This window comes from Oxyura jamaicensis, chromosome 4 (genome assembly GCF_011077185.1).
Source record: "Oxyura jamaicensis isolate SHBP4307 breed ruddy duck chromosome 4, BPBGC_Ojam_1.0, whole genome shotgun sequence".
Taxonomy (NCBI): Eukaryota; Metazoa; Chordata; class Aves; order Anseriformes; family Anatidae; genus Oxyura; species Oxyura jamaicensis.
In genome coordinates, this window is record NC_048896.1 from 67,432,663 (window position 1) to 67,445,508 (window position 12,846).

General features: G+C 39.2%; 1 protein-coding gene across 5 annotated transcripts in view; it reads left to right on the top strand.

Annotated features, from left to right (window-relative positions):
• Positions 1-10,927, top strand: part of DLC1 (DLC1 Rho GTPase activating protein) — a 286,531-nt gene extending 275,604 nt beyond the window's left edge. For all 5 annotated transcript variants that reach the window (XM_035323410.1, XM_035323411.1, XM_035323409.1 and 2 more), the window contains 9 exons: positions 140-316; positions 2,316-2,475; positions 2,719-2,917; positions 5,295-5,508; positions 5,865-5,979; positions 6,922-7,143; positions 7,843-8,060; positions 8,229-8,402; positions 8,981-10,927. In XM_035323410.1, coding sequence (XP_035179301.1) covers positions 140-316; positions 2,316-2,475; positions 2,719-2,917; positions 5,295-5,508; positions 5,865-5,979; positions 6,922-7,143; positions 7,843-8,060; positions 8,229-8,402; positions 8,981-9,101 — 1,600 coding nt within the window. In that variant the 3' untranslated portion in view covers positions 9,102-10,927. The remainder of the gene's footprint in view (positions 1-139; positions 317-2,315; positions 2,476-2,718; positions 2,918-5,294; positions 5,509-5,864; positions 5,980-6,921; positions 7,144-7,842; positions 8,061-8,228; positions 8,403-8,980) is intronic.
• The last annotated feature ends 1,919 nt before the right edge of the window (positions 10,928-12,846 follow it).

Here is a 12,846-nt window from a genome sequence, read left to right on the forward strand (position 1 = left end):
TGGAGTCCTCTGAGGATGTCTGATAGTGCAAGGCCACGTAGGTCAGCTCAGAGTACATGTTCCCATCTGCACACATTGCAGGGAGTGAGGTGAATGTCTCAGTGACCTGTCCTTGCTCTGTTCCCTGTCATCTCTGCAGGCACAGGCTGAGGTGGCACAGCTTCCAGAGCTCCCACCGGCCCAGCCTCAGCTCGGCATCTCTGCAGATCAACTGCCAGTCTGTGGCACAGATGAACCTGCTGCAGAAGTACTCGCTCCTCAAGTTAACAGCTCTGCTGGAGAAGTACACACCTTCCAACAAGCATGGTTTCAGCTGGTAAGGGCACAGTGCCAGGTGTAGACAGGCCATCTGTCCAAGCACAACCTTTTCACTAGTCCTAAGTAACTTCTGGAAACATGCAACAAATCCCTCCATCCCCCTTTTTCCATATTTGCACTTCTTCCTCCAACCTGCACTGGCAATGATTTGTGGTTTCTTAAGACCGTGATAACTAACATCACTAACCCTTTACGTAAACATAATCGCAGTAGGACTGAGGACTATGTTCAAGGAGTCATGTGAGGGAGTAAAAGCAATCATGTACAGGCCAGCTGGCCAGCTTTCTGTGTGGCAAGATGTCCACTATCCATAGCAAAAAAAGGACGAGTGGTATATTGAGAAAGTTAGTGAGTGGTGGCACAGACCTCAAAAGATCTGAAGATGCTTCAGTTTTTTTTTTTTTTTTTTTTTTTGCATAGCTTTCTCTATGTAATTGTGTTGTTAAATAACATAAACGTCCTTTAGTTCTAGTGTCTTGTTATCCAACAACCATCTCCCCTCTTTAAAGGACTATAAATTCAGCACTATAAATTCAGTTAACTTGAAAAAAAAAAGAGGGTGGGGAGGTAAATGGAGGTTGGGAGAATCATGTTTTTGGTGTGTTTTTTTTTGTAGGCAACAATATCTGCTCTGGCCAGGTGTTTGTAACCAAGTTGTTGTTTTGTTTGTTTGAATTTTGTTGGAAGAATGAAATAGAAAGCTCTTTTATTACTGTATCTGCAGTACAACCTGTGTAACCTTCAGGATGCAAAAGACGCAATAAAATTTTTCTTCTCCCTACCACAGGCCAGCCTCCTCCCTTCCCCAGGAGTCATAGAGAGTATTTAGCTTCAGCATCAAAGTACCTCCTGTTCAAAGGCTGTTATTATGTCAGCCTTTCTAAATACAGAAGTTGTTTGTTCTGAAAGACAGAAATAAGTATTGACCAGTTATCCCTGCATGCTTCAGATTCTCGGTGGAGATCGCAATGTGTTTTTTCACATTCCATTGGCATGTTTTTTTGACAAAGCAAGTATTATTTGTGCATATATCAATAATGCCCTAAACTTAACTATATGGCAATACAAATTAGTTCTGTTTTCCTATGTGACAGATTAGTCAGCTGTAAATCTAATGCACTGTTTGTATAGCTGTACTGTATATATCAAAATGCTAAATAGGTCTCCCTGTTCTCCAGTGCTACTGTGTCCTGTTAGCTGTTGTACCATACATTAGCTTTTCTCCTTGTTTAGGAAAATGATCTCAATATTTTCACATTTTAATAGCTTTTTTTTTTTTTTTTTTTTTTTTTCCTTTATGAAAGCAACACTTGGGGACCTAGGGGTAAATCATTCTTTTGTATTTAGTAACTTTTTCCTTGGAGTCGAAAGCAAATGGAAAGGCCTCTCATTGAAACTGGAGTGGGAGGTAGGGGTAACAACAGTAACTGCCTGACAAGGAGGGGGGGTCCCTCAAAGGGGTTGTTTATAGAACTGAAGTTTTTAGCTGACAATCTCAAATGTATTACATCAGTTTCCTGCTGTTATGCACACTGGTGGGTGGTGGACCCAGTTTGAGGACTTTGCAGAACAAGTAGTTGACATACAAAAGCTCATTGTTCAAATGCCCATCTTTTCTGAAACCTAAAGAAGCAGTGTTATAAGGGGTCACTGACCACAGGATTTATTTTGACTCCATTGCAATTCAGTCTGGCCCCTGCAGTTTTTCCCTGTAGCTTTTGTCCTACTAATATTGATAGAGTAGCACTACATTAATACTTACAGGCAGCATACTGCTCTGAATGTTAAGCCTTTATCTTAGAGAAACTGTTTTCTGTCCTCTCTCCCTTCTCATCCCTGAATGAATTAGCTTATTTATATTCTCACTACTTTTCATGTTATTCAACATACTAAAATATTTCACTTATTTTCACTTACTTTGTGAGTTACTGGAAATCCATAAGATAAATGGTTGCTAGAGGTTTAATCTAATTTTGTCACTCCCTTTGCTTAAATAGGGCAGTACCAAAATTTATGAAAAGGATAAAGGTGCCAGACTATAAAGACCGAAACGTATTTGGAGTACCACTGCAAGTCAATGTTCAGCGCACCGGGCAGCCTCTTCCACAGAGCATTCAACAAGCCATGCGGTACCTTCGCAACCACTGCCTGGATCAGGTGGGTTTTGCTCTACTCTCATCCCATTCTCATTCAGTACCCAAAGCCCAGCCTTCCATTAAGTTGTGTTGTTGTTGATTCTGGGTCAGATTGAAAAAACAGACTAAGAACAAAATGAAGAATTCAAGGAAAGCTTTCATGAAATTAAAATTCATACATAAGAGGCTAAAGAACATACTTAGATTTCAGTTTTGCTATACTCAATGTAAATGTGTTTACTTTTCCATATACAATTACACTTAGGTTGGACTATTTAGGAAATCTGGAGTCAAATCAAGAATTCAGGCTTTACGTCAAATGAATGAGAGTTCAGCAGACAGCGTCAACTATGAAGGCCAGTCTGCTTACGATGTGGCAGACATGTTAAAGCAATTCTTCCGTGACCTACCTGAGCCCCTCATGACCAACAAACTCTCTGAGACCTTCTTACAGATATACCAGTGTAAGTACTGAGATTTCTAAAGCAAAATGGCTAATTGTCATTTGTGTAGCAAGGGTGAGACTTTCTAACACCACTCCTCTGGGCACTACGCATGTTGCATGTGTTATCTTTCTCTTTCTCTAGCAGCCATTTTATTTCAGGCTGCCACATAAGGAACTGATTTTTGATATTCTAACTGTATAATGGTTCATAGGACAGGACAAGTTTTTTTAATTTCACCTTTCCCTCAAGTTCGGGAACAAATAAATCCTCCATCACTTGCTATAGTTTCCTCTCTTTGAGCATACTTGATACTACAGTTTGAAGATAAACTGTGTCTGATGTGGCTAAGTAGAGGGCTTGTGCAAACAATACGTTCACAGAGTTTTGGAATTTTGAGGAGATTGTAATCCACTGAATAACCGAGGTGGAGTTTTTTGTTTGTTTTTGGTTTAAAGAGCAAGATTACCAAAGAAATTGTATTTTCTTAAAGTTCATATTATTCTAGCTCTCACCACAACTTTTGAAAGCAACCATTTAAGTTGAAAATTTTTCAGTTGCTAATTTTTAGCTACTTTACCGGTAGGTACCATAAACAGAATGTGCTTAGATTAAATAACATCAAAACATGAATTTATCAACACACCTCAAAAGAAATAATTCATCTTGCTGGGATGTCAGGTTTAACTCCAGCTAGGGATACGTTATAGTGAGTTAGATAAATCAAATTCTCTATACATGGATATTTTTTGCTGGATCTTTCCAAATAAGTTGCCCTTCAAAAGTTTTTTTAATCTTTGTTTCATTAGGAATACTTAAATGCTCTATAAAAGCATTTTATTAAACTGCCAAAGATTAATTAATGTTTGGAGACCAAAAAAACTCAAAGCTTTTTGAAGTATTCATGGAGGTCCAAACTGATGCACTATGGGCACTTTGATCCTCTAACACCACCCCATGTATTCTTCCCATGGTAGTACAGCTACAAAACAGCTTGATACAAAAATACTTTCTTTGAGCCATTACTGTATTTTGTGCCTTCTCTATGATGATGCAAATGCTCTATCCAGGAAGTTCCTTCAGACCTCTGTAGGTGGAGGTGACAGTTTAAAATAAGAACATATGTACTGTTATTTCAGAGCACATTTTTTTGTTTGTTTGTTTCAATTCCCAGGGAAGTTTATGGAAAAAATGAATCAGACTCTCCACTTCCTTGCATATTAAATAGCAACTCATTCTGATTTAGTGCCAGAAAAAGTTTGACACAGTATTGCAGAAGTATATTTTCCTTTCCCTGCCTTTCACAGCCGGTAGGTCTGAGGAATCCCCAGAGGTGGTCGGGAAGTATTATCTCCGTGCAAAGCAAAGAGCCTTAAAGCAGCTGTAAATTTTGTTTCCCTGCAAAGGACAATGCTTCTCTTTGCTTTAGAGTTATGCACCAGGCTGCACTCTGGAATATTCCATACAAGGCTTAAATGTGCTTTGAGCTGATTGAGGGGGAGTGAGCAGAGAACAGTAGATTTTTGCTTAAAATTGAATTCTAAACTCACTTGCCAGCCTTAAGAAATTGCTGAAGCCCAAAGCAAATACCAATTAAATATCTGGTTAGCAATGCATGTATTATGAGCCATGCAGCCAGGGCAGTGTGGTGCTAATAATGATGTAAATGCTCCAGGAGTCAGACTCTCATGTTGTCTTCAGGAATGGCCTGTTGGAAATCCCTTTATAAGAAGCAGATCTGGTCTGGGTTATTTCACTATTTGTTCCCTTCAAGTTTGGAGGAGAAGGCCTTATATAAAGACACACGTCAAATTTTTCCAATGGATGTTTGTTGTTAGTAACCAAGGAGCTGTTTAATGGTATGGGGCTTCACAGCATTGACTTTCTTTTTCCACTGCATGACTTTGAATGATCAGCTCAATAAAGCAACCCTGTGTGTTTGGTAAAGCACTTTCTGGCTATTTTATGACATCATTGTTAAAGAGGTCTGCTAGCCAATTTATTTAATTAATTCACCTATTCTCAAATGCATTTGTTTTGTATTTCTTTGAAAGGCAAAGAATTTCTAAATTGGCTGGAGTATGTTTGCTTGTTCGCTGCCTGAGTCCAGGATTCTGTCATTTTAGTGCAAGTAGCTGTTGAAATGAAATCTAAAATTAACTCTGGCCTAGGCACAACTTCTTGCTTGCATTTCTTGTGAGGCAGGAAATAACTGAGGGCAGTTAAACTAGTGGGTTAAAAAAAAATCCTTCATGTTTCCTATGAATGGTATGCATCCTGAAGGAAATCACTTCAAACTCGAGTCAAATATTTGAAGCTGGAGTTTGCTTTGGGATGTATTCATGCTGTGTGTGTGGAAAATCAATGGGTTGATGAGAGAATTACTAATATTATGCAGATGTGCCAAAGGATCAGCGTCTCCAGGCTATCAAGGCTGCCATTATGCTTTTACCTGATGAGAACAGGGAGGTCCTCCAGATTCTTCTCTATTTCCTGAGTGATGTCACAGCTGCAGTGAAGGAGAACCAGATGACACCAACAAACCTGGCGGTGTGCTTAGCACCTTCCCTCTTCCACTTAAACACTCTCAAAAGAGAGAATTCCTCCCCAAGGTACGTCTCAGGAGAGCACAGCTCATTGCTGCTGGTCTTGTTGACCCTGCCACTTTTGATCCCCTTCAGCACCTCAGAAGACACAAGGTGCAGAATGGTTATGCTTCCCTACTTTTTTAACAGATTTGTTAAAATGATAGTCAGCTCACAAAAGGGTAGAAATGGGGGGACTCCATAGAAGTTTAGTATGAGTAGCAAAGTAAGTCAGTAACAGCATGCCAAGATTTAGTCCCAAGCAACACTGTTCTAAATCACCAGCAGCTTCTGGAATCCTACTGTTTTCTTACTAAATGTCTCTCTTGCCCTGTGTTAAATAACTTAATTTTTGTGTGTGTGTGCTCTTCTCCTCTGTGAAGGGTGATGCAAAGAAAACCAAGCCTGGGAAAACCTGATCAGAAAGACCTAAATGAAAATTTGGCTGCAACCCAAGGGCTAGCCCATATGATTGCTGAATGCAAGAAGCTCTTCCAGGTAAAACAAGCATCTGCAAAACTGATGGGTGCAGAGTAGGCGGACATGACTTAGCTTTCTGTATACAGCAGACCTAGGAACTTCTCTTTATTTCAATAAAGATTAGTATATGTAAATAGTTTTTTTTTAAAAAAAAAAAAAAAAAAAAAAAAAAACTTTGCATCCTTATCTGAGTGCATGCATGAATTTGAAGTGGTGCCAGATTTTTGTTGACACTGGCACTCAAAAGACATGAAGCAGTTGTGGGGTCTGGGGCATTTTTGTGACATCCCAGCTGCATTCAGAATGTGTGTTCAAACCTCTGTTGTGCAGCCATGAGGATCTGTGAGCTTCAGCTCTAATTACAAAGCAAGAAGCTATTTCCAAGAATTTCAGTGCTAGCTTTATACTTAAATTCCCGAGGGAAAGCAGGACTAGGCCACAAAAGCATCCTGAACATGATGCTATCAGACTGTCGGCTGAAGGCTCCATAACAACTAAAGCATGCTCCTTCTAGAGCCCAGCATGGAGAACCAGACAAGTCTGCATCCTGGTTTTCCTCACTGTCATCAAATCTTTTCAGAGCCCACAACTGAAGGCATGCCTGTCTCTCTTCTTGCAGCTGACAGCTAGCCTCTCCTTCGGTCAATCTGCAGGATAAGCTTTGCTGTGGGAATGAGTCTGAGTTTTGGACCAAAGAGGGGATAGAAAAACTAAAAAACAAAAGACACACTGTAACTGAGGGACTAATCTTTGTCAAATCAAGGTCACAAAGACACAAACTTTGGTATTTCTTCACATTGAGTGTTTGACCTGACAAATCTATCTTTTAGAATACCATTTGCATACTAGATCAGGTAACTTACAGATATAATTCCACAGGCATACCTACACATAAACCTCTCTAGGCATCTCATTTTCTACCAAGCTGCAAGAGGATGATTTGTCCTTGTCACTCCTCAGATACCTGAAGAAATGAGCCGGGGCCGGAACTCGTACACAGAGCAGGACCTGCGTCCCCTCAGCCTGGAGGAGCTCAGGGGCAACAGCAGCACCACGGAGCCTTCTGACTACCACTGCTACCTCCAGGACTGTGTGGACGACTTGCTGAAGGAAATGAAGGAGAAGTTTAAAGGCTGGGTCAGCTGTTCCACCTCAGAGCAAGCAGAACTGGCCTACAAGAAGGTATGCATCCTGTAATGCTGTCCACTACTCTGGTTTTTAGCTTATCTTCTCTTAATACAAGCCAGCTTTTGACGTGGAATATTACAGAAGGATATGACACCTTTATTTTGTGGATAGATTTAAGAAAAAATAACTATCTTTTGACATAGTCTTATACCGTCTAAAAACATGTCTTTCAGCAGTAGTCAGAGAACATGCATTGAATTGAGTTGTCGTGTTTATCCAGCCCAGGAATGCTCACTGTGTTGCATTTACACGCCCTCACTCACTTGTGCAAAGCCTTGACAGGCTGACTGAAGCCTCCAAGCACTTTTGTTATGCAGGCAGAAGGAATGAAGTTTCTCTGCTCTACTCTTGCACAGTTCAGAGCTAGAGAAGGGAGAAGTGTTTCATTGAAATTTGAGCTAGGATATAAAAAAAATAATTTGGAAAATGAGGACATTTTTCTGCAGCATCACAATTTAATAGCGGTTCATGCTGGAGAACATAACTATAATGTAAAAACCATTTGGAAGTCAGTGTGCAAATGCCTTTGACTATTACAAAAACAACCTCAGTCTGAACTTATGACAGCCTTAGTACAATATATGTGTGTATTTGTGTGTGTATGTGTGCATGTATTTAATTTGCTGTGTTTATCCAATAATATAAAATACAAAGAAAATGTAGAACTGAGGACTCTGTGCCGATTTTCCCCAGGCATGTGAAGGTCCCCCACTCCGGTTATGGAAAACTACCATTGAAATCGCTGCCACACCAGAGGAAGTTTTAAATCGTTTACTTAAGGAGCAGCATCTTTGGGATGAAGATCTTATAGATTCAAAAGTAATTGAACCTTTGGACAGCCAGACAGATATCTACCAGTATGTCCAGAACAGCATGGCACCTCATCCAGCCAGGGACTTCGTAGTCTTAAGGTAAGACTTTCATATGCTGTAGTTTTAATATCTCCCCCCAGCAGCCTTGCCTACAGAATAGAAAGCAAGTTATGTAGGTAAAAATCTATTTATGCATGGTTTGAAGTCTATTAGATGTTTGAATTCCTGTTTGTCAAAGATGAGACATTTTTCTTCTTTTTTTCATAGAACATGGAGAACAAACTTCCCCAAAGGAGCCTGTGTGCTTTTAGCGACTTCAGTGGATCATGACCGTGCTCCAGTGGCAGGTGTCAGAGTCAATGTGCTCCTGTCTAGGTATCTGATTGAGCCCTGCGGGTCAGGAAAATCTAAGCTTACCTACATGTGCAGAATTGATTTAAGGTATGGATTTCCATTTTGTCCTTTTGTGATGGTAACTTGTCTTTTATAGTGCAAAATTTAGACAGTTTAGCAGGCTATAGCTTAGGCAGTAGTACGTAGTTCTCAAATGCATACACACAGGATTCTGAGATGTCACAAAATCATAGAATCATGGGATATCTGAGTTGGAAGGGACTCACAAGGATCAAAATTGCCTTCAGTGCATGTCTAACAGTGGGGATGGTTTGTTACATTAGAAGCTCCCGATACGTGCTTGACCACAGGTACTGGTATATAATCCCACCCCTTCATCTGCAAGATGTATTAGATGCAAGGACTTGTTAAGTTTAATGTTAGGTTAATAAAGCAGACCAAGTTCTCAAAAACTTCAAATAAATCTGCTGCAGTGAGGAAAAAGTTGTTTTTGAGCAAGTCTATGCATTATTAAGGCTGAGCTGAGCAGTAAGCAGTAATAGAGACTTCCCAGTGGGGCATTTAACCAACTAGATATTTGATATACATATATATGATTCTGACTAAGCTAATGTGTGCAATATTACTGATACTTGTTTCTTCGTTTCTTTTTTGCCACCCATCAGGGGCCACATGCCAGACTGGTACACCAAGTCTTTTGGACACTTGTGTGCATCTGAAGTAGTTAAGATACGAGACTCTTTCACTCATCAGAGTCTTGAGAGCAAGGAAGTAAAATCCAGGTGACTACTGAAGAGGAACAGCCATGCGCTCCACACCTCAGCAACACAGATGTTACCCAAAACAGGTCATCTGCTGCAGACCATCTGAAAGTCATGTCATGAAGGGATGACAGCATGAGAACTTGACTGTGAGCATTACTATAGGACTGTGGCCATACCATACACTTTAAAGCTGCTTCCTGTCTGTGTAAGGCCTATAGTGTAGGCCTCGACTGGAATACATATGAGGACTGTGCAAAGAAATAAGTATTGTACTATTAGATGGTTTGATTTGCTTCTGAGAAGCAAAATTCTTTAAATGCAAAATATATTATGAAATGTGATGAAGGCTCATCATTCCCATGTGAAATACTTAGCTTTATGTACATACCCATGTCATTTTATTTGTAGTGCGTTGAGGGACTGGTGTATCCACTGGAATAGTTGGTACTCTTCAATGTGTTCTCACTGAGATAAGCAGAGAAAGGTTTGCACAGAGATTAAAGTGTGAATGAGTGTGTTGATGGTTGAAAGGATAGCAGAAGTTGAACTTGAAATGTGTCTGGTACACTGATAGGCAGCCAGGATGGATTTTATTATACTGGATACAGTTGAACCTAGAATTTGACTCCTCCGTGGACCACGAGTTGCCATCCTTCCCATTTGCCAGTTCTGCATTTTCCTCAGCTCTAACATTGTTAAAACCCCTACACAGATGTTACAATAGGCTTGCTCTGGTTAGCGTTCACTCCTTATCCAGATTATCTTTTGGGAGTGATTAGCAATTCAATAACAATTCTAAGTAAATATACTTCCAAGCAACACCGCAGCTTAGAACTGAAATGCTTATGCAATGGTCAAGAGAGCCAGTAATCTCAATTGTTATATTGCAAAAAAAAATGTTTGTTGCTTTTACTCCTATCTCTGTTAACTATGTGTTTTAATGAGCTTTTATATATTTTACTGTCTTTTAACACTCAAGAATAAAAAGTAAACACTGGAGTCCTGGTGTTGGGATGTTACAGGACTCCTGCAGCAGCAGGCAAAGTGTGGTGTGTGGGAAGGGAAGATTTGTAAGAGTTTGTTCCCTTTCTCTCTCTCCTTTGCTTGTTTTCCTATAAGCTGCATGTTAATGTGAACAGAACCTGAACACAATTTGGAGGGTTGCATTTGGGGCAGAGAGGAAGGTGGGACTTTTTTTTCTTCTGTTTTTTTTTGTTTGTTTTTAAACCCTTTGGGATGTTCTCCCCTCTGCAACAATCAAACTACATGAACTGTAGGAAGTCTTGAGGTCCTCTGGAAAGGTGTCTTTCTGTAGGTTTTACTGTAAAGGTAAGGATTTGCTTACGAGGTGCAGTATTAAGTGATAAATGTATTTTGTGGCTAGGGTATGAATGAGTTGCAAGATGGAATTTTGACTGAGACTTTGTTACCATTGTCAGTATTATTTTAAGCTTTTTGAAGAAGATTTTTTTTATTATGGCAAATAATGTAGTACTTCCAGTAACAATGTTCCTCATGAGTAGGAAAGCCTTGTATATTCTTCTACATCAAACACTTTTGAATTTGTAAAATTGTATGTTGTACATACCATTCTATTGTAAACATGTATACTTGCCCACAGTGTACTGTCAAACATAGATAAAGCATGATAAAGATTATTTAAAATATACCTGTATTTATACCTCAGATATTCTTCTTGGGTTTTTGTACCTCAAGTATGTTTTCTATTGTAAATGTGCTTTACATGACTATGATCTAAGTGAGAGAAAGGAAGATGTTTAACTTGCTATAGATGTCTGTACAGAATATACTCAATATGTGCACTATTAAATGTTTAAAAATGGAGAAGTGTAATATTTTTTTTTCTGCTTCCTTCCTTCCCCTCTCATGTCTACAGCCTGTTTCTGAGAGCAGAACCAACACCTTCAGTATTTCTCCAGTCTTATCCGAACTCTACTGCATCCCCTGGCCTAGGCTTAAAGCCTGCAAAGGGCAGTTCACACCAACAGGAGTCACTTTGAGATGACATAATAAGATGCTCTTAGGTATTTTAAGGAACTTTGTGCTTTGTCAAGACTTTAAGGATGACAGGTTAAAGGGAAAACCTTCCTTGGTCAGACCCATTTGGGAAAGAGTTAGCTGTCTTCACATATCAAAAACTGACCTGCACCTACTTCCAAACTTCTAACCCGTGTCTTTCCACAATAGGCCTCTTGTATTTAATGAGCTGTAGGCACCAGGGTGCAGCTTCATGTGGGTCATTAACATGGCTAGCAAAGTACATCAAAATCACTTAAAAAATAGCAATCACTAACCTAAAGGAATTGATATTTTTAAAGAAAAATGATTAATGAGAAAAGTATCTTTGATTTCAGAGAGGTCTGTTCTGTATTGGGGTGGTACATGTTCTTTATCTGGCTTTTCATAGTTAGGAAAGGCAACGTTGCTTGCCGTCAATTCTGTAGATACTGATGGAAAACTCTGAGCTCCTCTGCCCTCTCCCAGACCACTATTTTTAATTGCTAAAGGCAGTTAACCTGCACAATTTTAAAAGTGTTGGAAGACATGCCTGCCTTCATGATGGTGGACAGCTGGACAAAAATGGTCTGTGGTCAGCAGATTTGTGTGTGTCATCTAAAAGTAGAAGGAAACCTGTTTTGCTGCTGTTGTATAGAAAAGGTACTCTTGGACTTAACAGGAAGCAAAGTAAGCTATTTGATAAACAGGTATACGTAATGCTGAAAAATAATTCACCACTTTCCTATTTCTTACAGTGAGAAAGTGGGCAGGGAGGTTTCTGCAGCCATAGGTTCTTGCAAAATAAAATAAGATTGAAGTGTGAAAGTAATTGGAGAAAGTGAAATGAGGCCAAAGAGAAGGCCAGGAGGATATACAAACAACTGACTAAGGTGAAAAATGGAGCCAAAGACAGCTGTTAATTCAAGCAACTTCAGAAAGTTTTTAAAGTCTTAGCCAACAGAAATATAATTTGGGCATCTGAAAGAGGATTTTGATTTGTGCGGCTTGCCTGACGCACTAACTGGAATGAGACTGCTGTTTTTCAGTCAGCAATGCCATCGTACTCTTTCTCTACCTGAGCATCCTGAAGTCCAGATCACTGTCAGTTACCCCTCTTCTGCTGCAGGAGCAATGAGAGAGGCTGCTTCACAGTCTGGCAAAAAATAAACCCCTTGCTGTCATGACAGTGCTTCTCACACACCGAAGAGTCTTTTAGAGAAAGACTGATAAGGGACTGGAATTTGTTTAGCTGTTAATGGGATGTCTTTTTCTTCTCAAGTCAATACTAAAATAAATAATTAAAAGAAAAAAAAAAAAAAAAACATGCAATTTTCTTTTTCTTTTCTTTTTTTTTCCTTTCTTTTCTTTTTTCTTTTCTTTTCTTTTCTTTTCTTTTCTTTTCTTTTCTTTTCTTTTCTTTTCTTTTCTTTTCTTTTCTTTTCTTTTCTTTTCTTTTCCTTTCCTTTCCTTTCCTTTCCTTTCCTTTCCTTTCCTTTCCTTTCCTTTCCTTTCCTTTCCTTTTCTTTTCTTTTCTTTTCTTTTCTTTTCTTTTCTTTTCTTTTCTTTATCTTTTAAAAACCACATCTTAATTCACAGTTCTGGATCCTTGGAGCAAGAAGAGCAAGGACATATCCAAAGTCATCATTATAAAGAAAAATAAATTTTTAAGCAGACTAATGCACTGCATAGTCCTCGGGCACTTTAATACTCTGCATTCTGTTTAAAATGTGCTTAGGTTACTTTCAAAT